The sequence below is a fragment of the Berghia stephanieae genome, chromosome 9, assembly GCF_034508935.2.
Source record: "Berghia stephanieae isolate SIO BIC M18660-M18661 chromosome 9, UCSD_Bste_1.3, whole genome shotgun sequence".
In the NCBI taxonomy this organism is placed as follows: domain Eukaryota; kingdom Metazoa; phylum Mollusca; class Gastropoda; order Nudibranchia; family Aeolidiidae; genus Berghia; species Berghia stephanieae.
The window spans coordinates 47906870-47931776 of NC_088368.1; the positions used below are offsets into that span (position 1 = coordinate 47906870).

Below are 24907 nucleotides of genomic sequence, written 5' to 3' on the forward strand. Positions count from 1 at the left end.
TTCAGGTTTCCCCTTTATCAACAAAACAGGATGAATGAAACACTACAGACGAATGAGATAATGATAATGTGGTGGTTGCGTTGTTACCAATCCAGCGTCGTCCTCAATGACGTTGGCTGCCCACACTCTGCTATGCTATGACAAATGTCTCCCCATTCCTCCCGTCTATATCGTACAACTCTCTTCCATTCATCGTTGTCCATTCTAGGATATTTCTTTTCATATAACTGGACCTAGGTCTTCCTCTTCTTCGTTTGCCCTCCATGTTCCCCTGTACCACATCTTTCATTGGGGTGCATGGGTTTCAGCTTATGTGAGCCAAAAATATCTCAAGAGATTTGATTAATAAAGTTATCAGACACACCGTGTGGTCCACATTGAGACGCCAGCGCCTTCCATCGTCTCAATTTTAAGAGAGCTTGATACCCACCAACTTGTCGTTGTACTGTGACCAACGGACAATACGAATAAACTCGTTGTAACTAATTAAACCACGCCTTTTGAAATGCTTCCCGAACAGTCATGATGTAGCAATGACTATCCAGCACAAATCTTTGGAACAGTCATGATGTAGCAATGACTATCCCGCACAAATCTTTGGGCCTCTTTTTCGCTCCCAAAGTGCCCAAATTTGCGACAAAACATGGGACGAAGCCGTTCCGTACATGTTATTTTAAAAAATTAATTACGACGCTGTTTATCGATGAATATGACTGAAAGTTGACACCGTTAGAAAAAAGGTCATTTTAGATTATGTCAAGCGACAAAACTCGTCTGATTACCAGAAGACCGTTCAAAATAGATTTTTACTCTTTGGAGTACAATATTTCTAAAACTACAAAGAGGAGAGATTTTGTCGCTCATAAGGTTATATATGCACATTTCTTCTATTTATATTTCAAATTTAATTGGATTATGATTATAAGTACTTTTCCCCCATTCTCACAAAACATCAACCCAATTTGCATTTCAATGAGTGAAAATATGGAGACGGCCATTTTGCTCCCCCATCGCGCGACACAAAAATGATGTGGAGGAGGCAATGCTGCCAGATGGCCAGACTTTAACCTGACCAAATTCGACTTCAAGAGTGGCTAAATAGAAAATCATATAGCTTTCACTATTAAGACTGGACCACTTAAAATGAACTAAATTTTAACAAACAGAAAATTGAATAGACTAGGATAAATGTCACTGAGACAACAAGAGATGAATAAAATTTAATAAAAGAAGCAAAATTATATATTTGGCCACACACGTGGCCATCTGGCAACTTGTTCGCGGTGACTGACGACACAAATCCTCGCGCTTTTTTTAAAATTAAGGCATTGTTTCATTGTTATGTCATAGGGATAGTAGATTAACACACTCTCTCTCTCTCTCAAATAAATACTAGAAATAACATAAGCCATGGTCTCACGTGGCTGATTGATAATAATTCAGCAGGCATTTTTCGTGTCATTTGTATGGGTTGTAGACACAAAATTACACTTCGGAAAAGTTCCAAAATGATCAATATCATGTATATTTCAAAACAAAATTATAGTTGACCCTAGCCATACAGCTCTAAAACTATACAAGTTAGAATGCTTCTGATGTCTTCATATTTTCTGATAATTTTGCCATAAAATTCCCAAGTTTTAACATCTATTTCCATGTATTAAGCGAGACACAGCCACAAGCCTGAATAAAACGCACAGAAAAAGCGTCCCATATTTTCCGTATTTTTTTCTCTTTGTGAGTCATCCAAATAAATGACATCTTTGAAACTGCATAACTTTGTTATATATTAATGGATTTCCAAAATTCGAAAAGATTTTTACTAAGTGGAGATAGGGCTTTGATTTATGAGTAGTATTTCCTACAAAAATGTTCATAGTCATTGCTACCTTATATGGCGCAATATCCACTAAATGTGCTCAAAGTGCTTTACAAAGTGTCCCAGACAACAGCAACATGTAGAACAAGACCTGATGCCTGTTATTCACCATTACAATTTTTTTTTCGACATAGACAATGATGTTAACGGCCAGGTACTCGATTTACACCCAAGTATGGTGGGAGAATGTGAGTAAAGAACCTTTACCAAGGACTCAACAATGCGCTGAGTGAGGCTCGAACCCAGGGCCTTCCAATCCAAAAGCAAGTGTCATACCAATAGACCACATAGCCGCACAAGGGATTATAAAGAGCCCTGTTATAACCAGGTTCCATTGTGTTTCCATTGTGTTCTGAAGGTTCCACTCCAGGGCCTGCACTGACATGGGGTGACGTGGTTCACTGGTATTGTCTTGCTTCGTACTCAAAAGGTACCGGGTTCAATCACCCACCACTGTGCTGTGTGGCCTTGAGCAAGTCACCTCGCCATAGCTCAATTTGCAGCGCTGCACTGGGATGGTGCCAGAAGAGGTTGGTGTCAGAGAAATATGAAATCCCAACCTCTCCCTGGATCAATCTCTGTCCCTTTGTGTGTGAAGGGAGTGCTCTACTGACTCGTTTGTTTGTTTCTAAGGGTTTTATGGCGTTTGCAACACATTTAGGTTATATCAGCGCCAGTAAAAAGGAAGAAAATGGGATAGTCGAAAGTTCTAGAATTACAATTAAAGCACCCAAGAGAGAGAGAGAGGTAAGACAAAGGGGAACTGGGAACAAATAGAGAGCAGATGTAGATTCCAAGAGCATACCATCAATGTACTTAGTCTGATATCAACTATAAGTCTCACTCAGACACAAGCACAAGATCCAACAAAGAGGAATACACTCAATGCTTACATTTCATTCTACATTAAAAATAACAAATATAATAATACATAACAGAGAGATGTTTTACAAGGAAAAAAATATCTCCCAAAACAATAACTATGCATTCGACTGTTTCCCTCCCAGCCAAGGACTCCGGGCAGGGTCAGGACAAAACCAAGTAATCTCATACCAAGACAAAGACAGAAAGCATGTTGGAAAACAGATATAAGGGGATAAAAGACACAGTAAGTACCTCCCTGCCCACTGTGGAGGTAGGGAACCCCACCCAGGCTCTCCTGACTGAACTATCGCAGCCCTCAGAAGGAAAAATACATTTTTTTGGTGTATTTTTCTTAGGCTGGTTCTGGCACCGTTTCTTTCACTCTTTCACATTTTTATTTATTCTATTGCAGAGAAATGTCTAATGGAGTTTTTACTAACAAAAAAGTGAAAAAGGAGAGGCTTTGTATGGGAACAATACAGACAATGGACGCTTTGGGTACAAGCCCTTCGTCAGCACAACAATACACCAATTAACGTGGAAAACAAATAAAATATTTTATACGTTTTCCAAGAAAATAATGTTCATACAGAAAAGTAATCAAAATAACAAATGTAAAACAACAAAACTAAAAATAATTTCAAAATCAATTGAAATAAATTATATTTTAATATTTTATTTAGTTTAAACCGCAGTATCAAAGCTATTATTTTTAATTTGTACACGTTAATGATAGTTGAATAAAACTATCTCTGAACATGTTCTTTTTAATACATTTTTTCTCATTTTAAAAAGTAGCAAAAATCTTTAGCCTTGAGTGAGTAAACTGTATTTTTTAAAGGGTTTTACGACACTTTTAGGTCAAACCATTGGCTGAAGTAGGCTTCTCAGCCTTAATTTAGAACAGTGAGTGGAGCAGGCACTTATGTTGATAATAACAAGAAATGAAGTGAGTAGGAAAGTGCTCTGCAGTTGTCTTTAAAAACACATACACAGTATATGCCTGTTACCCAAACAGTATACACAGTATATGCCTGTTACCCAAACAGTATACACAGTATATGCCGGTTACCCAAACAGTATACACAGTATATGCTTGTTACCCAAACAGTATACACAGTATATGCTTGTTACCCAAACAGTATACACAGTATATGCCGGTTACCCAAACAGTATACACAGTATATGCCGGTTACCCAAACAGTATACACAGTATATGCTTGTTACCCAAACAGTATACACAGTATATGCTTGTTACCCAAACAGTATACGCAGTATATGCCGGTTACCCAAACAGTATACACAGTATATGCCGGTTACCCAAACAGTATACACAGTATATGCTTGTTACCCAAACAGTACAACATACTGTGTTTTTTAAACAAACGGCAAGTGCTAGAAGACAATAGAGAATAAAAATTTCGCTGCAATGGGGGCTCAAACTCAAACCCACAACTTTACTGATACGACAACTTCGCCTGGTCAGGACTTGAGGATAGCTCAGATAGAAGAACCACACACTCTCCCCTGGCCAGGCAGAGTTGTCGTATCAGTAAGGCCGTGAGTTCGATCCCCCATCGCCGCAACATTTTTATTCTCTATTGTCTTCTGGCACTTTTCTACTCATTTTATTTCTTGCTTTGAGCCTGACACCTTGCGTGTTTGGGATTTTGTTCCATATTTTTGAAACTATTCTGTTCATTTTAGTTTGGTACTTTTCCCAGTCCACAGCTTCCATGTTACTTTTGACCTATAAGTAATTGGGGCTGAAGTCGGCAAAGTTGCAGAGTGGTTAAGGCATTGCACTGGAACTGGGAAGGTCCCACTAAAGATGCTTTCAGTTTTTTCCCCCCTTGGGCAAGATTCTTAAAGGCCAATTTGATCAAGTGTACCACATGGGTGATTCCCGTTTGACATCAGACATCTTGCTTGATGGATTATTTATTTAAATTCCTTCATGGAACGTCTAGCAGATGGGATCTAAAGGTGCCGTTGTGACAGGGCTTAATTTTAATTATTTTTGGACATACAGTCCACTCTGGATAATCACAACACCTTGGGATCAGGGAAAATGTTGCAATTAACCAAGTTGAGTTTCCAGTCCACTAACGCAACATTGTACACATACACGGTAAACTCAAACCAGTTGTTGTAAAAATTGTTCTTAGTCCACCACAGACTGAGCAATGGGATTGAAATATAAACGACATGGCAGCCCTGTATAGATATTTTTTTTTCAAGCAACTGCAGCTTTATTCAAATTTGATTCAATTTCACTCTTTTGTTCTCAACATTTGTAAGAGTTAAAGAGATTAGCCGTGGTGAGAGACAATAAATCTCACCAAACTCGTTGGTCACAATGCACAGTTGTCAATCCCAAAACAAAGGATATCGCTCAGTCTCTCTTTACAACTGTCATTGCCTATCTGTTGTAAAAACTATGCCCAGCCCCCACGCCTTCTATTTAATGGTCATAGATGACATTACAAAGCCATACTGCAAAGCCCAGCCATCTTTTGTCAATAATAGAGTGGTGACACACTACTGTAGCATTAAATCACGCTCAGTCTCGATTTTTCAACCTGTCACGATTTCTTCCATGATGAAATTTAATCATGATATTTTGTTTGATCGATTTCTTGAATTAACCACTTTTTGATGGCGAAAATTGTTGCGATTAACCGAAGTTTGTTGCAATTAACCAGTGACTTTTATGTAGAATTAATTCTGTTTCTTGGGAAATGTTGCGATTAACCGAAAGTTGCAATTAACCGAGTTGCCATTATCCGGAGTGGACTGTAACAGGATTCAATAGTCTGATGTCACATACGCCCAGCAACCAGCAGCTTGGTTCTAAACAAAGAAAATCTGTACTTTTTATTTTTCATGCTGGCTAGAAATTTTTCATGTCATGTGATCAGAATGTATAAAAGTCAAAACATGATCAGATTTCTAATGTTTTTCTTCTCTGGATACACTTTTATGCTTGTGGGAGAAGTATTTCATCATGGCGTCCGCCATTGTTCCGATAGTTTAGAACCAGTTACTAAGTTACTATGCGTCATTACAAGGGAAGTGACGTCATGACTGTTGAAGGCTATTGATGGCCTGCAAGTCACGTTGGTCATACACCCACTTCTGGTTGAATATTTATGTAAATGTTGCTGCTCGAAACTCGAAGAAATAAAAAACAATGTGAAATTGAATGTAAGCTTCAATTTAATTACCAAAACAGATAAAATGGATGTTTCGGGCTTCCCCTTTATCAACAAACAGCATGAATGAAACACTACAGATGAATGAGATAATCTGGTAGTGGCGTTGTTAAGATGAATAAACAAAAACATTGATGGGCAGGAAATAGTAGATATGCTCCTTTGCAGCACATCATCTCATGCATCTGTAGTGTTTCATTAATCCTGTTTGGTGATAAAGGGGAAACCCAAATTGTCCATTCTATCTGTTTTCGTCATTAAATTGAGACTTACATTCAATTTCACATTGTTATTTATTGGTTGAATATTAAGGACTTTTAAACAAAAATTCCTCTAAACTTTGGGGTGAAAGATCCAAATTTTAAATAAAAGGACTTTAATTTTGCAATTCCCCCCCCCCCCCCCCCCCCTCTACCCAAATAATAAATAAATATAAAATCTGTATATACAGACTAAATATGTGTATTTAGCATCCCTGCAATGTTCAAAACCTCCAGAAATTGAAATAATTCTGAGGGGGTCCCAATAGCCCAGTTGGTAGAGCACTCGCTTCACAATCAAAGGGACCCAACTCGATCCTGGGTGCAGTCGACTTTTTTTTTTATCCACCCAGCAGTGATTGGTTAGCTGGGCCTGTTAGATCTGGTGAAAAGCGCTTTGCAATAGACTAGCGTCCTATCCAAAGGGTAGCAAGCAATTGCTATTGTTCGTTTCATGATACAGAAACCGGGGATAAACTACAGCTCCATTGGCCGAACGAACGGCCCTATACAGAAGGATGACTTAAAAATTAACTTTAAAATTTCTGAACACTTGACAAAAAGGACCCCCCCATCCCCCATCCTGAAATATAAAACAACAACATATGATCAAACATAATATATGGACTCAAAAAGTCACGCATTTTGAAAGCCTGATAAGCAAAAAGAATTGGGCCATAAGAAGGACAAATTGGGACGCTGGGACGCGACAACCATGCAATAAAATAATCTAGATTTGACGAGGACAACCTACTGTGTCAAAATCGATGCGCACTTATTTGCAGGTCTGATTACCCAATTTATCACGGGCTCATTGTTGTAATGGAAATCTCAAAACAGATGCAAAATATTGTCCATGACAACAGTGGGAAACTAGGCCCATAATTGCGTTTGGATGTCAGACCTGCATATATGTATACATTGGTCAAAACAGTAAAATGTCAGGTGAACTAAATGACAAACAAAAAACAAAAAATTAACATCAAAATGGTCAAAGATTTTAAAAAAAAACAAAAAACAAAAAAAAAAACCCTAAAGATTTTAGCAAGGCCAGACTTCATGAAAATCTAAAAATTCGTCGTTTTTAGAAGATCAAAAAAATTGTAGTCGCTATCGTTAATTTTATAGATTTTAGATCCAACAATCTACCATCCCAAGGATTTAATGACACATCAAAATGTTTAACATTGTGTAGTCTGGCACCAACTTTCATTTTCAATCAGTTTTCATGACTTTGAAATGCTCATGCAGTTGTAAAATTGGAGACAAAATTTCCTAATTCTATAAATTTTTCGTAGCAATAAAGGTCTCTTGTATATAACCTCTCCTTGAAATCAATATCAACTAAATGTGCTCAAAGCGCTTTACAAAAAGTTCCAAGCCAGCAGAACTTTTTTTTTTATTTAACATGTAGGAGAAGACAAAATGTGTGTAAAGCACCGATCCAATACTTTTCTGATATAAATTCATTTTACACCAGAGGACGTTGAGGGAAGGTGATCAAAATAACAACTGCTCACTACCCCTTGAGTAGGACACAAGTCTATCACAAAATACAAACCCCAAAGAACCAACACTTTTATCCATTAAACGTGCTCATACAGCATCACAAGAGGCCTCAAGCAAACAGCAACATGTCACATGAAGAGCGAGACTGGTGCCTGTTAAGCGATATTAGAAGTTTTTTCCCAACAGAGTCAAACAATGCTTAGCGGTTGGGTACTAATTTTACATCTGAGAATAGTGAGAGAAAGGACTCAACAAAGTGCTGCAAAGAACGAGACACGAACCCAGACCTTCCAATCCGAAGGCAAATGCCATACCACAAGACTACATGGCCGCACAGATTAGATTTTCGCCGGATCTTAATAGACCCAACGATTCACCTGGTGGAAGGGAGTGTCAGTCACTGTCAGGTGGAAGGGAATGTCAGTCACTGTCAGGTGGAAGGGAGTGTCAGTCACTGTCAGGTGGAAGGGAGTATCAGTCACTGTCAGGTGGAAGGGAGTGTCAGTCACTGACAGGTGGAAGGGAGTGTCAGTCACTGTCAGGTGGAAGGGAGTGTCAGTCACTGACAGGTGGAAGGGAGTGTCAGTCACTGTCAGGTGGAAGGGAGTGTCAGTCACTGACAGGTGGAAGGGAGTGTCAGTCACTGTCAGGTGGAAGGGAGTGTCAGTCACTGACAGGTGGAAGGGAGTGTCAGTCACTGACAGGTGGAAGGGAGTGTCAGTCACTGTCAGGTGGAAGGGAGTGTCAGTCAATGACAGGTGGAAGGGAGTGTCAGTCACTGTCAGGTGGAAGGGAGTGTCAGTCACTGACAGGTGGAAGGAGTGTCAGTCACTGTCAGGTGGAAGGGAGTGTCAGTCACTGACAGGTGGAAGGGAGTGTCAGTCACTGTCAGGTGGAAGGGAGTGTCAGTCAATGACAGGTGGAAGGGAGTGTCAGTCACTGTCAGGTGGAAGGGAGTGTCAGTCACTGACAGGTGGAAGGGAGTGTCAGTCACTGTCAGGTGGAAGGGAGTGTCAGTCAATGACAGGTGGAAGGGAGTGTCAGTCACTGTCAGGTGGAAGGGAGTGTCAGTCACTGACAGGTGGAAGGGAGTGTCAGTCACTGACAGGTGGAAGGGAGTGTCAGTCACTGTCAGGTGGAAGGGAGTGTCAGTCAATGACAGGTGGAAGGGAGTGTCAGTCACTGTCAGTTGGAAGGGAGTGTCAGTCACTGACAGGTGGAAGGGAGTGTCAGTCACTGTCAGGTGGAAGGGAGTGTCAGTCACTGACAGGTGGAAGGGAGTGTCAGTCACTGTCAGGTGGAAGGAGTGTCAGTCAATGACAGGTGGAAGGGAGTGTCAGTCACTGTCAGGTGGAAGGGAGTGTCAGTCACTGACAGGTGGAAGGGAGTGTCAGTCACTGTCAGGTGGAAGGGAGTGTCAGTCAATGACAGGTGGAAGGGAGTGTCAGTCACTGTCAGGTGGAAGGGAGTGTCAGTCACTGACAGGTGGAAGGGAGTGTCAGTCACTGTCAGGTGGAAGGGAGTGTCAGTCACTGACAGGTGGAAGGGAGTGTCAGTCACTGTCAGGTGGAAGGGAGTGTCAGTCACTGTCAGGTGGAAGGGAGTATCAGTCACTGTCAGGTGGAAGGGAGTATCAGTCACTGTCAGGTGGAAGGGAGTGTCAGTCACTGTCAGGTGGAAGGGAGTGTCAGTCACTGACAGGTGGAAGGGAGTGTCAGTCACTGTCAGGTGGAAGGGAATGTCAGTCACTGTCAGGTGGAAGGGAGTGTCAGTCACTGTCAGGTGGAAGGGAGTATCAGTCACTGTCAGGTGGAAGGGAGTGTCAGTCACTGTCAGGTGGAAGGGAGTGTCAGTCACTGTCAGGTGGAAGGGAGTGTCAGTCAATGACAGGTGGAAGGGAGTGTCAGTCACTGTCAGGTGGAAGGGAGTGTCAGTCACTGACAGATGGAAGGGAGTGTCAGTCACTGACAGGTGGAAGGGAGTGTCAGTCACTGTCAGGTGGAAGGGAGTGTCAGTCAATGACAGGTGGAAGGGAGTGTCAGTCACTGTCAGGTGGAAGGGAGTGTCAGTCACTGACAGGTGGAAGGGAGTGTCAGTCACTGTCAGGTGAAGGGAGTGTCAGTCACTGACAGGTGGAAGGGAGTGTCAGTCACTGTCAGGTGGAAGGGAGTGTCAGTCAATGACGGTGGAAGGGAGTGTCAGTCACTGTCAGGTGGAAGGGAGTGTCAGTCACTGACAGGTGGAAGGGAGTGTCAGTCACTGTCAGGTGGAAGGGAGTGTCAGTCAATGACAGGTGGAAGGGAGTGTCAGAAGGTAAAAAAAATCTTTTAACTTCACACAGGATCAATCTTGGTCCCTTTGAATGCAAAGGGAGCGCTCTACCAACTGAGCTGTTGTTTTATGTTTGCTTTTAAGAGTTTTACGGCGCGTGCAACACATTAAGGTCATATCAGCGCCAGTAAAAAGGAAGAAAATGTGATAGTCAAAAGTTCTAGAATTACAATCAAAGCACAAAAGAAAAGGTGAGACAACGGGGAATTGGTTCAAATAGGGAACAGGTGTAGATTCCAAGAGCAGACCGTCAAAGTACTTAGTTTGAGATCACCTAAAAGTCTCATCCAGACACAAGCACAGGTCCCAACTAAGAGGAATACACTCAAATGTTTACAAATCATATAATATGTAAACTAAACATAATACAATGCATAACAAAGAGATGATTTACAAGGAAAAAAATATCATCTCCCAAACTATAACTATACATTTGACTGTTTCCCTCCAAGCCAAGGAACCTCGGCCAGGGTCAGGACAAAACTAAGTAATCTCATTCCAAGACAACGACAGGAAACAATTGGAAAAAGGGTATGGGGGGGATAGAAGACACAGCATGTACCTCCCTGCCCACAATGGGAGGTCAGGATAGAAGACACAGCATGTACCTCCCTGCCCACTATGGGAGGTCAGGATAGAAGACACAGCATGTACCTCCCTGCCCACTATGGGAGGTCAGGATCCCCAGCCAGCAACTGAGCTGTCCCGACTCCCAATAAATATTACCACAAAAACATGTATAATATATGAAAATAGCAAAACAAATAAAACGGCTGACTGACAAACAGTAAATATACAACTACAGCAGCCCACGGTAAAAGTTAGTTACCCAAAGAAGAATCACCAAAAAGGTAACTAGATTTAAAAATTATCAAATTCAATAATCCACCAAAAACATGTTTCAATATGTAAGAGAATATCAAAAGAAAATAAAAAGGAAAAACAACAAGATTTTTCTTAATCTTTCTTTCTTCAAAGCGAAGGACAACAAAATATTCTTCCCTTCAGGGCGGATGGCGTTAAATTTTCCCCCAACACTCTTTGTACAGGAACAAAGCCAAAATTTTTACTTCTTATTTTTTTTGGTACATTTGTTGTTAGTATTGATGTTTGTCAGAGTGCCAAGGCATTGATGACGTAGTTACACAAACGCGTTAAGTCCGTCTCATCCGGATGATTTTGTAGAATGACCTGTAGCCTCCCCTGCTGGTCGGGTCGGGGAACATGAGAGACAACTCTGTGTAAATGTCCTGAGTCTGCTGCTCGGATCTGACAGGTGTTGGTGGCGTGGCCAATGGAATGTCAGCGCTCCGTAACCGAAGCCCGCGTGCATGTCGGAGCAAATCCGTTCGATCGATATTGACATTTTGTTGCTGGGAGTTTTTCATCGTCGTCTGATCTTTAACTTTTTCCTTCTTATTTTCTTTTTTCTCTTCATTAGGTACTTGCCGGTAGTTGCCTGCGGTGGTTTGGTACTGCTCTGCACCTGAGTTCCCTCCACGTGGACATTTGGACTTGACTGCAGCACCTTTCGCTTCTTGGCTGGGGGCGGCTGCAGCTGTGGCTCTGGACCTGGGGTGGAAAAAGGTTCTCTTTGACTGAAAGATGAAAACAGAGAGAGGGGAGGGATATACATGATGATGAAGATGGGTCAAGAATGATGCAAAGAAACAGCTCTGTTCCACTTTTCATTACTCCCATAAACTACATTCAAAATAATGCCAGAGCTGCCAACCCTTCACATTCCAAAAGTGGAATTAGAACGTCAAAAAATAGGAATTTGAGACAAGAAATAGGAATTGAGACAAGAAATAGGAATTTGTCACCAATGGATAATTCCCTATCAACTTTGCCACCAATGGATAATTCCCCATCAACTTTGCCACCAATGGATAATTCCCCATCAACTTTGCCACCAATGGATAATTCCCCATCAACTTTGCCACCAATGGATAATTCCCCATCAACTTTGCCACCAATGGATAATTCCCCATCAACTTTGCCACCAATGGATAATTCCCCATCAACTTTGCCACCAATGGATAATTCCCCATCAACTTTGCCACCAATGGATAATTCCCCATCAACTTTGCCACCAATGGATAATTCCCCATCAAGTTTGTCACCAATGGATAATTCCCCATCAACTTTGTCACCAATGGATAATTCCCCATCAACTTTGCCACCAATGGATAATTCCCCATCAACTTTGCCACCAATGGATACTTCCCCATCAACTTTGTCACCAATGGATAATTCCCCATCAACTTTGCCACCAATGGATAATTCCCCATCAAGTTTGCCACCAATGGATAATTCCCCATCAAGTTTGTCACCAATGGATAATTCCCCATCAACTTTGCCACCAATGGATAATTCCCCATCAACTTTGCCACCAATGGATAATTCCCCATCAACTTTGCCACCAATGGATAATTCCCCATCAACTTTGCCACCAATGGATAATTCCCCATCAACTTTGCCACCAATGGATAATTCCCCATCAACTTTGCCACCAATGGATAATTCCCCATCAACTTTGTCACCAATGGATAATTCCCCATCAACTTTGCCACCAATGGATAATTCCCCATCAACTTTGCCACCAATGGATAATTCCCCATCAACTTTGTCACCAATGGATAATTCCCCATCAACTTTGCCACCAATGGATAATTCCCCATCAACTTTGCCACCATTGGATAATTCCCCATCAACTTTGTCACCAATGGATAATTCCCCATCAACTTTGCCACCAATGGATAATTCCCCATCAAGTTTGCCACCAATGGATAATTCCCCATCAAGTTAGTCACCAATGGATAATTCCCCATCAACTTTGCCACCAATGTATGGAATTCCCCATCAACTTTGCCACCAATGGATAATTCCCCATCAACTTTGCCACCAATGGATGGAATTTCCCATCAACTTTGCCACCAATGGATAATTCCCCATCAACTTTGCCACCAATGGATAATTCCCCATCAACTTTGCCACCAATGGATAATTCCCCATCAACTTTGTCACCAATGGATAATTCCCCATCAACTTTGCCACCAATGGATAATTCCCCATCAACTTTGCCACCAATGGATAATTCCCCATCAACTTTGTCACCAATGGATAATTCCCCATCAACTTTGCCACCAATGGATAATTCCCCATCAACTTTGCCACCAATGGATGGAATTCCCCATCAACTTTGCCACCAATGGATAATTCCCCATCAACTTTGCCACCAATGGATGGAATTCCCCATCAACTTTGCCACCAATGGATAATTCCCCATCAACTTTGTCACCAATGGATAATTCCCCATCAACTTTGCCACCAATGGATAATTCCCCATCAAGTTTGCCACCAATGGATAATTCCCCATCAAGTTTGTCACCAATGGATAATTCCCCATCAAGTTTGTCACCAATGGATAATTCCCCATCAACTTTGCCACCAATGGATGGAATTCCCCATCAACTTTGCCACCAAACACATCGAGACAGTGTTCTGGCACAGCTGGCAAAACTACACATCAAATTAATGTGTTAGGAAATGGAATGGGGAAGAGGGGGAAGAAGGGGTGCGATTGATTTTCCTACTGAGCTCCCTTTTGGAAATTATAAAAGAAATTACCTCCCCCCCCCCAACTCCCCCTACTTTTTCCATACTACCATTATCCCCCCCCCCCCCCACTCCCCCTACTTTTTCCATACTACCATTATTCCCCCCCCCCCAACTCCCCCTACTTTTTCCATACTACCATTACCCCCCCCCCCCCCCCACTCCCCCTATTTTTTCCATCCCACCATTATCGTCAATTTTGATGATCAGAATTCTAGAGACAAAGGTGGAATAGCGAAAGGAAGAGTGAAAATAGGAATGATTCCGCTAAAAGTGGAAGGGTTGGCAGGCACGTGATGCCACTTCAATTTGATGACAGTCTGTACCAGGAGCTTACTTTTCACATCAATGACTCAGTTTGTAGAGCATTCGCTTCACACCTAAAGGGGGGCGAGATCAATCCCGGGCGCAGCCGAGATTTATTTGTAACCCCAACTGTCCACCCAACAGTGATTGGGTAGCTTGATCTGCTAGTGTCATATACAAAGGGTAACAAGCAATTGCTGTTGTGCTACAGAAACCAGAAAAACCTTCGACTCCATAGGCCTAATGGCTGTAAAGGACTATTTTTTTAAAATAATTTTTGCATCGAAGAAAATATTTAATGCAAAGCTAAAACGAGAGAGAGAGAGAGCGAGAGAGAGAGAGAGAGAGAAAGAAAGAGAGAGAGAGAGAGAGAGAGAGAGAGAGAGAGAGAGAGAGAGAGAGAGAGAGAGAGTATATCAAAGGTCATCTAATAGAAACAGTACAGCCACCAGAACATTGTGTCAAACCAAATGATACGTAAAATGAAACATCGAAGTTAAATTCCTACAAATTGGTTTACATCCAATTTTCTCTTCAAAATCAAATTTAAAAAAGGAACAGGTGTAGAATCCAAGAGCACACTATCAAAGTACTTAGTTTGAGATCACCTAAATGTCTCATCCTGACAACAAGCACAGGTCCCCACTAAGAGGAATACACTCAAATGTTTACAAATCCTAATACATACGTAAAACAAAACAAAAATCATGTCCCACAACTTCAAAAAACTTTACATTTGATTGTTTCCCTCACAGCTAGGGTATCCGGCCAGGGCCAGGACAAAACCAAGTAATCTCATTCCAAGACAAACACAGAAAGCATTTTGGAAAATATCTAGAATTTTAAAAAATTCCTTTTTGGGATGCAATAAAGTATTATTATTATTACTACTATTATTATTAGTATTTTATTATAGGAGGATAGGAAATACAGTAAGTGCCTCCCTGCCCACAATGTTTGTAGGGAGGGGGGGGTTCAGTGGTTTGTTTTTTGTTTTTAGGGCTTTTACGGCGCTTGCAACACATTTAGGTCATATCAGCACCAATAAAAAGGAAGAAAATGGGATAGTAAAAAGTTCTAGAATTACAATTAAAGCATCCAAGAATAAGGCAGACAAAGGGGAATTGGTTCAAATAGGGAACAGATATAGATTCCAAGAGCACACCATCAGTGTACTTAGTTTGAGATCACTAAATGTCTCATCCAGACATAAACATGGGTCCCCGCCAAGAGGAACACACTCAATTGTTTACAAATCATACATATGTCAAAGGAAAAATATATCATCTCCCAAAACTAACTACACAATTGACTGTTTCCCTCTCAGCCAGGGCCAGGACAAAACCAAGTAATCCCAGACAAAGACAGAAAGCATGTTGGAAAACAGATAATGGAGGAGAGAAGACACAGTATGTACCTCCCTGCCCTCTATGCCCTCAGTGGTGATAACCTCGCCAAGTTTGCTATCGCTGGTATTAGTTTTAAGTAATATAATACCAGCTCTAACCACCAGATTAATTCTAACAATACACAAAAATAGTTGAAACCTTTAAATAACAGCTATAATCTTCACCATTAAAAAATTAAAAAATATATATATACATATCAAAGAGCTGAGTGAGGTTAAGTTCATTCACTGTAGATAACCATAGAAATCCACAGATTTACGTCCCCTTACCAGGCAGGTACAGGATCTGGAATTCTGGCAGCCATTTCGCCGCCACTCGAAATGGGCTCAGGACGGCTGGGACCATCCATGCCAAGGAATTGGTCCAGTGTGGGACCATCACGCCCTAGAGGGTCATCGGGGGGCATGAAAAGGTCACCGACAAACATGAACGGTAACAGCCTGTGGAGAAATAGAGAGGATGAAAAATAACATTTTTTCAAACATTAAAATCCCTAGCACAGAGCCGCCTAACTTGAAATCTTTTTTTTGAATCGCTGTTTTCAAGGGAAAAAAAAAAGAGAGAAGAAAAATTCACTTTAAATAGCCTTAGAAATAAACAATTTGCTTTTAGCATGGTCCAAAAATGCTCCAAAGGCCTGAATAAGAATCTAAACTTTCCTTTTCAACAAGATTTATTGAGTCACAGAGACCTATGCAGCTTTGTAGCTGGAACCGAGAATTGGGATTTCTACGACTTGTTTGTATAACTAGGCAGGTCTGTAATCTACCTTTTTTTTTTCTTCTCCAATTTGAGACCACGGCTGCCAACTCTTCAAAGATCTAAATCAACACACCCTCATTTATGATCTAAATCAACACACCCTCATTTATGATCTAAATCAACACACCCTCATTTATGATCTAAATCAACACACCCTCATTTATTATCTAAATCAACACACCCTCATTTATGCCCATGGATTTGCACGAAATACAAATTGATTTATTACTATTATTACTATTATTATTATAATATTCACAAGAGACTGGAGGAAACGTACCTATTTTCAATAAGTTCTTTATAACTGGGCTTTTCGTACAGCAAATCCCGATACTGGTCATTGGACACCACAATGCCATTTTCGGCATCCGCCAAGTTGAGAACAAACCTAAAAAAAACCCGAGAAATATTTAATTTAAACGACTAATTAATAACAATAAAAAAAAAAAAAGATTTTAAAAATGAAAATATAATCATAAATGAAAAATGCTACTGCATTTGAAAATGAGCTCGAGAAATCAAGGAATAAATAAAACAATAATAAAAATAATAAAAATTTTAAAAATAATAATAATGACACTAAAACTACTAATCATAACACTTACAAAAATAAAAATAATAATAGCTATTGAATTTGGAAATGAGCTTGAGAAATAAAAAATAAAATAGGGTAAAATCGGGTAATTTCGCCGTTTTTTCACTGTCTCACTTCTGGCCTGCCGTGGGAGGCCAATTTGCCAATTGGGCAACCCAAACACTGACAATAAGTTTACCTGGCCAATCAATTATTTTTTGTGAAGTGTTAACGTAGATTTATATTGTATTTTATTCACAAAAGTCCTTTTAAAACTGCCACTGTTGTCGGGTACATTCGCCGCACGTCGGGAACTTCGCCGCCACTGGCGGGTAACTTCGCCGCGAGATTTTGTACTTAGTTTTTCTCCCTACAAGACAATATGAGGAACAATTTCCATTTCTTAAACTCTTCTTGTCCTCAAATCTCTCGACATTATCCAATACTGCAATATTAACACATATTTATTGGCACTTGAATCGAGTGTGATGATGTATGTAAAGTGCCTTCCTGTGGATACATTACAATGCCAATCACAAGTTCATAGCCTGCTGCCCATCCATACTCAAGTCGACTGATTTGTGGTTATTAAACCCACTTACATATTTATTATTTACTTTTCTTAACTTAGTTATATTTTAGTGCTAACTCACAGCGTCTATTGCACACTAAAATCGTCTTTGGAATAATTATATTATGATGATAGTGATGTGCGGCGAATTTACCCGAGAGTCCCGGTGAATTTACCCGAAATTATAGATTTTTGAAATATTGTATTACAATTTTTAGAAATATTTTTCTGATGATAATATACACCGATAATGAAAATAAAATGGATATGGATGACCACAAAGTCAATACAACATTGATTTTGTGACCAGGGCCTTCACATTCAACTGCACAAACTAGGGGAACGTTAGTGTAGTGTTGCCGTTACAATCAAAAAGTCAAGGATGTCACAACATCTTGATTACTACATGTCATTTTGAAGTGCTATAACTCTTAAAGATTTCTCATTTGCTTCCTTCAAACTGAAGCAATACGTACATTCACATCTTGTCTTTTGAATACGGACTATTCCAACGTGAGGGGTGTAAGGATAAATGTTCACCAAGCATTATTTCTTGGGGGTGGAGGGTCGCGGCGAATTTCCCCGTCGGCGAACTTACCCGATTCTACCCTAAAATAATAATAAAACATACATTTTTTTAAAAAATGACATTAATACTACTAATAACAATAATAATAATAATAATAATAATAATAATAATAATAATAATAATAATAATAATAATAATAAAAACAATAATAATGATAATAATAATAACAACAACAACAACAACAACAATAATAATAATAACAACAACAACAATAATAATAATAATAATAATAATAATAACAACAACAATAACAATAACAACAATAATAATAATAATCTGCCACTACTTGGCTGTGAAGACCAAAAATAGAATTCCAAGCCACACCTGTCGTCGTAACTAGAAATAATTCTGCCAGTAGACAGTCGCCTGGAAGGCGTGAACTTCAAACTGCCCTCCGACTCCAACTTGTCCAGCAGTTTCTTGTCCTTCATAGGGAAAGTCTTCCGGGGCTGGTAGTACCGACGCGACCCGGACACAAAGGCTGTGACCTTGTGACCCCTGGCCAGGAAGTAATTGATGCAGATCTGAATGCCCTTGACTGAGTAGACTTTGTGGTCGCCATGGCTGGAGGGAACGGAAAGAAATCAATTAATCAATCCATAAATAAATTTTAAAAATCAATCCATAAATAAATAAATAAAATCAAAAAATAAATAAAAAAATAAATAAATAAATTAATTAATTTAAAAAAAAAACAAAGACGTTTGAGCTTTTATGTTGCACAATACCCATTAAATGTGCTCACTAACAGAAATAAATAATTTTTTAAAAGACAAAAAAAGACTCGAGCTTTTATATAGCAGAATATTCGCTAAATGTGCTCAAGGCGCTTTATAAAGGGTCCCTGACATGGGTGAAAGTTAACGGGGATCAATTTGCCTGAAAGACAGACCGGTGAAGCCAGTTTGCCTGAATGAAAAAGATGCTAATTTAATAATTTTTTATTTTGCGATCTGTGACTCACCAGTTGAGTGCCAACCTTTCCAGAGTGAAAAGTCTATTTAATATTTATCAACAGTTGAGTGCCAACCTTCCCAAGTGAAAAGTCTATTTAATACTCTAATAACCAGTTGAGTGCAAAACTTCCAGAGTGAAAAAGTCTATTTAATTCTATCACCTAGTTGAGTGCCAAACCTTCCCAAGTGAAAAGTCTATTTAATTTTCAATCAATGCCAACCTCCCAGAGTGAAAAGTCTATTTAATTCTATCATTCATGCCAACCTTCCCAGAGTGAAAAGTCTATTTAATTCTATCACCAGTTGGGTGCCAACCTTCCCAGAGTGAAAAGTCTATTTAATTCTATCACCAGTTGAGTGCCAACCTTCCCAGAGTGAAAAGTCTATTTAATTCTATCACCAGTTGAGTGCCAACCTTCCCAGAGTGAAAAGTCTATTTAATTCTATCATTCATGCCAACCTTCCCAGAGTGAAAAGTCTATTTAATTCTATCATTCATGCCAACCTTCCCAGAGTGAAAAGTCTATTTAATTCTATCATTCATGCCAACCTTCCCAGAGTGAAAAGTCTATTTAATTCTATCATTCATGCCAACCTTCCCAGAGTGAAAAGTCTATTTAATTCTATCATTCATGCCAACCTTCCCAGAGTGAAAAGTCTATTTAATTCTATCACCAGTTGAGTGCCAACCTTCCCAGAGTGAAAAGTCTATTTAATTCTATCATTCATGCCAACCTTCCCAGAGTGAAAAGTCTATTTAATTCTATCATTCATGCCAACCTTCCCAGAGTGAAAAGTCTATTTAATTCTATCATTCATGCCAACCTTCCCAGAGTGAAAAGTCTATTTAATTCTATCATTCATGCCAGCCTTCCCAGAGTGAAAAGTCTATTTAATTCTATCATTCATGCCAAGCCTTCCCAGAGTGAAAAGTCTATTTAATTCTATCATTCATGCCAACCTTCCCAGAGTGAAAAGTCTATTTAATTCTATCATTCATGCCAGCCTTCCCAGAGTGAAAAGTCTATTTAATTCTATCATTCATGCCAACCTTCCCAGAGTGAAAAGTCTATTTAATTCTATCATTCATGCCAGCCTTCCCAGAGTGAAAAGTCTATTTAATTCTATCATTCATGCCAGCCTTCCCAGAGTGAAAAGTCTATTTAATTCTATCATTCATGCCAGCCTTCCCAGAGTGAAAAGTCTATTTAATTCTATCATTCATGCCAACCTTCCCAGAGTGAAAAGTCTATTTAATTCTATCATTCATGCCAGCCTTCCCAGAGTGAAAAGTCTATTTAATTCTATCATTCATGCCAGCCTTCCCAGAGTGAAAAGTCTATTTAATTCTATCATTCATGCCAGCCTTCCCAGAGTGAAAAGTCTATTTAATTCTATCATTCATGCCAACCTTCCCAGATGAAAAGTCTATTTAATTCTATCATTCATGCCAGCCTTCCCAGAGTGAAAAGTCTATTTAATTCTATCATTCATGCCAACCTTCCCAGAGTGAAAAGTCTATTTAATTCTATCATTCATGCCAGCCTTCCCAGAGTGAAAAGTCTATTTAATTCTATCATTCATGCCAGCCTTCCCAGAGTGAAAAGTCTATTTAATTCTATCATTCATGCCAGCCTTCCCAGAGTGAAAAGTCTATTTAATTCTATCATTCATGCCAACCTTCCCAGAGTGAAAAGTCTATTTAATTCTATCCATTGATGCCACCTTCCCAGAGTGAAAAGTCTATTTAATTCTATCACATTGATGCCAACCTTCCCAGAGTGAAAAGTCTATTTAATTCTATCACTCAAGTTGAGTGCCAACCTTCCCAGAGTGAAAAGTCTATTTAATTCTATCATTCATGCCAACCTTCCCAGAGTGAAAAATCTATTTAATTCTATCATTCATGCCAACCTTCCCAGAGTGAAAAGTCTATTTAATTCTATCATTCATGCCAACCTTCCCAGAGTGAAAAGTCTATTTAATTTTATCATTCATGCCAACCTTCCCAGAGTGAAAAGTCTATTTAATTCTATCATTCATGCCAACCTTCCCAGAGTGAAAAGTCTATTTAATTCATCATCCATTGAGTGCCAACCTTCCCAGAGTGAAAAGTCTATTTAATTCTATCATTCATGCCAACCTTCCCAGAGTGAAAAGTCTATTTAATTTTATCATTCATGCCAACCTTCCCAGAGTGAAAAGTCTATTTAATTCTATCATTCATGCCAACCTTCCCAGAGTGAAAAGTCTATTTAATTCTATCACCATTTGAGTGCCAACCTTCCCAGAGTGAAAAGTCTATTTAATTTTATCATTCATGCCAACCTTCCCAGAGTGAAAAGTCTATTTAATTCTATCATTCATGCCAACCTTCCCAGAGTGAAAAGTCTATTTAATTCTATCACATTCAGTGCCACCTTCCCAGAGTGAAAAGTCTATTTAATTCTATCATTCATGCCAACCTTCCCAGAGTGAAAAGTCTATTTAATTCTATCATTCATGCCAGCCTTCCCAGAGTGAAAAGTCTATTTAATTCTATCATTCATGCCAGCCTTCCCAGAGTGAAAAGTCATAATTTAATATCTATCTTATTCAGCACAAACAACTACATCCACCTCCAGAGTGAAAAGTCTTAATTCTATCATTCTGCATTCATAACATTACATCCAGCCAGCCTTCCCAGAGTGAAAAGTCTATTTAATTCTATCACCAGTTGAGTGCCAACCTTCCCAGAGTGAAAAGTCTATTTAATTCTATCATTCATGCCAGCCTTCCCAGAGTGAAAAGTCTATTTAATTCTATCATTCATGCCAGCCTTCCCAGAGTGAAAAGTCTATTTAATTCTATCATTCATGCCAGCCTTCCCAGAGTGAAAAGTCTATTTAATTCTATCATTCATGCCAACCTTCCCAGAGTGAAAAGTCTATTTAATTCTATCATTCATGCCAGCCTTCCCAGAGTGAAAAGTCTATTTAATTCTATCATTCATGCCAGCCTTCCCAGAGTGAAAAGTCTATTTAATTCTATCATTCATGCCAGCCTTCCCAGAGTGAAAAGTCTATTTAATTCTATCATTCATGCCAACCTTCCCAGAGTGAAAAGTCTACTTAATTCTATCATCCTAAAACTGGATTGTCTTTTTTTAGCAAAAAAAAAAAAAAAAAAATTATAAAAAAGTCTTTAGTCTATATGATTGAAAACAAAATTTATATTTAAAAGCAATCACAAAAACCCAAACCAAAATAAATCATCTTCGTCATTTAAACACTCATTCATTCACAGCAATCTCAAGTGATTACAGTATTATCCGGTTTATGGAGACACCAAGATAGGCCATCACTCTAAATGTGTAGTAAAAGGCCCAGGAATTGCAATACCAAGGGCTATTACGACTCAAAACACCCCAAAGAAGTAATCACGAAACCCCATGGAACTTGTTTTGATGCTAGTGTTGGTATAGGGAGAGATAATTCATGCAGTATCCGAAGCCTGGACCAGGCATGGAACCTAGAAGAAGAAGAAGTTGGTATAGGGAATGAGATTAGTGGAAGAGTAGCGTCCCTTGATTGGACGTCACCCATAGTCTGTGACGTCACCGGTGAAAAAGTTATTGGAGAGAGAACGTCATGTTGATTGTGCGCATGCGTTCCGCGTTCTCTCTCTAATAACTTTTCCGCGGGTGACGTCAAATCAAGGGACACTACTCTTCCACTTATATCATTCCCTATAGGTTTTAGTAGCGATGATGCTCTAGTGGTCGTGGTGATAATGATGATGATGTGGTGGTAGTGGTTGTGGCAGTGTCAATGCGTGGTGGTGGTTGTAGCAATGGTGACTACTACTACTACTTTTGATGGAAATATGGGAAATACCAACCTATGTAATATATAAGTTGAATACCCCAAAAATAGTCTTAGTGGATTGTTTTAACCTACAGCGTACTTACAGCTCCCCATTTAATAATAATAATTTAAAAATTAGACTCATACAAAACATTAAAGAAAAAAAAATATTTTAAATTTAAAGTCAAAATAAAGTATTTTCAGTTGTATAATAAAGGTTATAGTGAAAACCAGCGTTTAAAAACCAACTGAAAAGATAAACATAGTACAAAATGTGACGCATCCACTGATGTGTAAACACACCAAATCTATGACAGAAAAGTGACACATGTGTTCAATTGTCACCTTTGAGGGAAAATGAAATAGTCTACACAAGACTGGTGCATCGGTATTTCCTAGTATTAAAAGTTAACGTTCCTGGCAGAAGAGTCAAAATGCCAACAGGCGATTATTACATTTACTAAAAAAAACGGAATTTCCGGCATATGCCGGCGAACTTTCACCCCTGGCCCCTGACCAACAGCAACACGAAACACGTAGAACGAGACATGACGCCTGTTAGGCGATATTACCATTTTTTTTCCGGACAGAGACGAGCTGTCAACGGCCGGGTACTCATTTTACACCCTGAGTACAGTGAGAGAATGTGAGTAAACAGCTTATTTCAAGGCCTCAACTATGCGCCGAGCGATCTGAAAGCGAGTGACATACCACTAAACCACATTGCCGCACAAATATTGCATCTCAAGAAAGAAGGAAGGAGGAATAAGGACTGATAAAAAGAAACAAAAAGAAAAAAAAAAGAAAGGAAGAAACACAGAAGGAAAGAAAGACACAAGAAAGAAAAAAAAAGATGAAAAAAAAAAAGAGAAAAAAATGCAGGAAGTCAGAAAAAAATGAAGGTTGGCCACATTCCCACTCACTGCATGGCGACGTTATTCCCATCAATGACAATGTGTCTCAGGACAAACTTCCTCCTCGCATCTACCCTGGGTCTAGGACCAGGCTGTACCCTAGACTCTAATGGGACACGCGGCTCGTGTGGAAAGCAAGTCTCCGGGCCGTTTCGGATCGGATCCAAGCCGCCAATGGCAACCTGTTGTGGATTTGGCCTTTGATTGTTTCTGTTGACAGTCGTCTTCTGCCTGCCCTCTGTGGAGGTAAAAAAAAAGAATGCTCTCTATCATTGGGGAAAGGGGCAGTTACGGTTCCTGGGAAAGTTGGCGACATCTGGGATGATCGAAGGAAAGAGAGCTAGATGAAGACAAAGAATGACTTATCTAAATAACCTAAGAATAGCCAAATGTGATTTAAAAAGCAACACAGATTTCATGCGCACTGCAGAGGACCGTGATTCGTGGGGACAGCTGACCGGCAACGTGCTCAAGAGTACAAACCACGATGGATGATGATGAATGGTGAATTGGTAAAGAATAAAAATATTTTAACTCAATCAATCCCAGAGATTTTTGCTACGTTTCAAAATTGGAAAAAATGTATTAAATAAAAATGAGCATGAGCCTAGATAGTTTCATTCAACTACCATTAATATGTAAAAACTAAAGACAATAGCTTTGATACTACGCCTATAATTTGTCTCAGAAAAATGTAATAAATAGGCATGGGGTAAAACTAACCCTGGGTAAACTACGGATATAGTCTGTGTTAGGGTTGAGTGGGTTAACAGTTGTATATCCTAGTAAAAACCAAATCAATAAAATTCACACTGTAACGATCTACATTTGCAAGGGACTCAAAGAAATTTCTTTTAAATAAATAAATAAATAAATAAATAAAACAAATCACTGTACATAAATAAATAACAAAAAAAAAGTAAATAAATAAATAAATAAATCAATCAATTAAAACATGTCCACAGATTCATGTTGACATGAGTGGTCAGTGTAAGATACAATCATTGATAAATAAATGAATTTTTAAATGAATATTCAGTTTTTTTGTTTTTAAGAGTTTTACAGCGCTTGCAACACATTAAGGTCATATCAGCGCCAGTAAAAAGGAAGAAAATGGGATAGTCAAAAGTTCTAGAATTACAATTAAAGTACACCCAAGATAAGGTAAGACAAAGGGGAATTGGTTCAAATAGGAAACAGATGTAGATTCAAAAAGCACACTATCAAAGTACTTAGTTTGAGATCACTTAAAAGTCTCATCCATATGTAAGCCCAGGTCCCCACAAAGAGGAATATACAAGA

At 39.3% G+C, this 24907-nt stretch overlaps 1 protein-coding gene across 1 annotated transcript in view; it reads right to left on the reverse strand.

Annotated features, from left to right (window-relative positions):
- The window catches only part of LOC144980372 (uncharacterized), a 63910-nt gene that overhangs the window by 23274 nt on the left and 15729 nt on the right, over nucleotides 1-24907 (reverse strand). Inside the window, exons 6-10 of the mRNA XM_078928075.1 lie at nucleotides 23615-23843; nucleotides 18215-18454; nucleotides 16437-16544; nucleotides 15664-15834; nucleotides 11508-11656 (exon numbers count right to left, since the gene is read on the reverse strand). Coding sequence (XP_078784201.1) covers nucleotides 11508-11656; nucleotides 15664-15834; nucleotides 16437-16544; nucleotides 18215-18454; nucleotides 23615-23843 — 897 coding nt within the window. The remainder of the gene's footprint in view (nucleotides 1-11507; nucleotides 11657-15663; nucleotides 15835-16436; nucleotides 16545-18214; nucleotides 18455-23614; nucleotides 23844-24907) is intronic.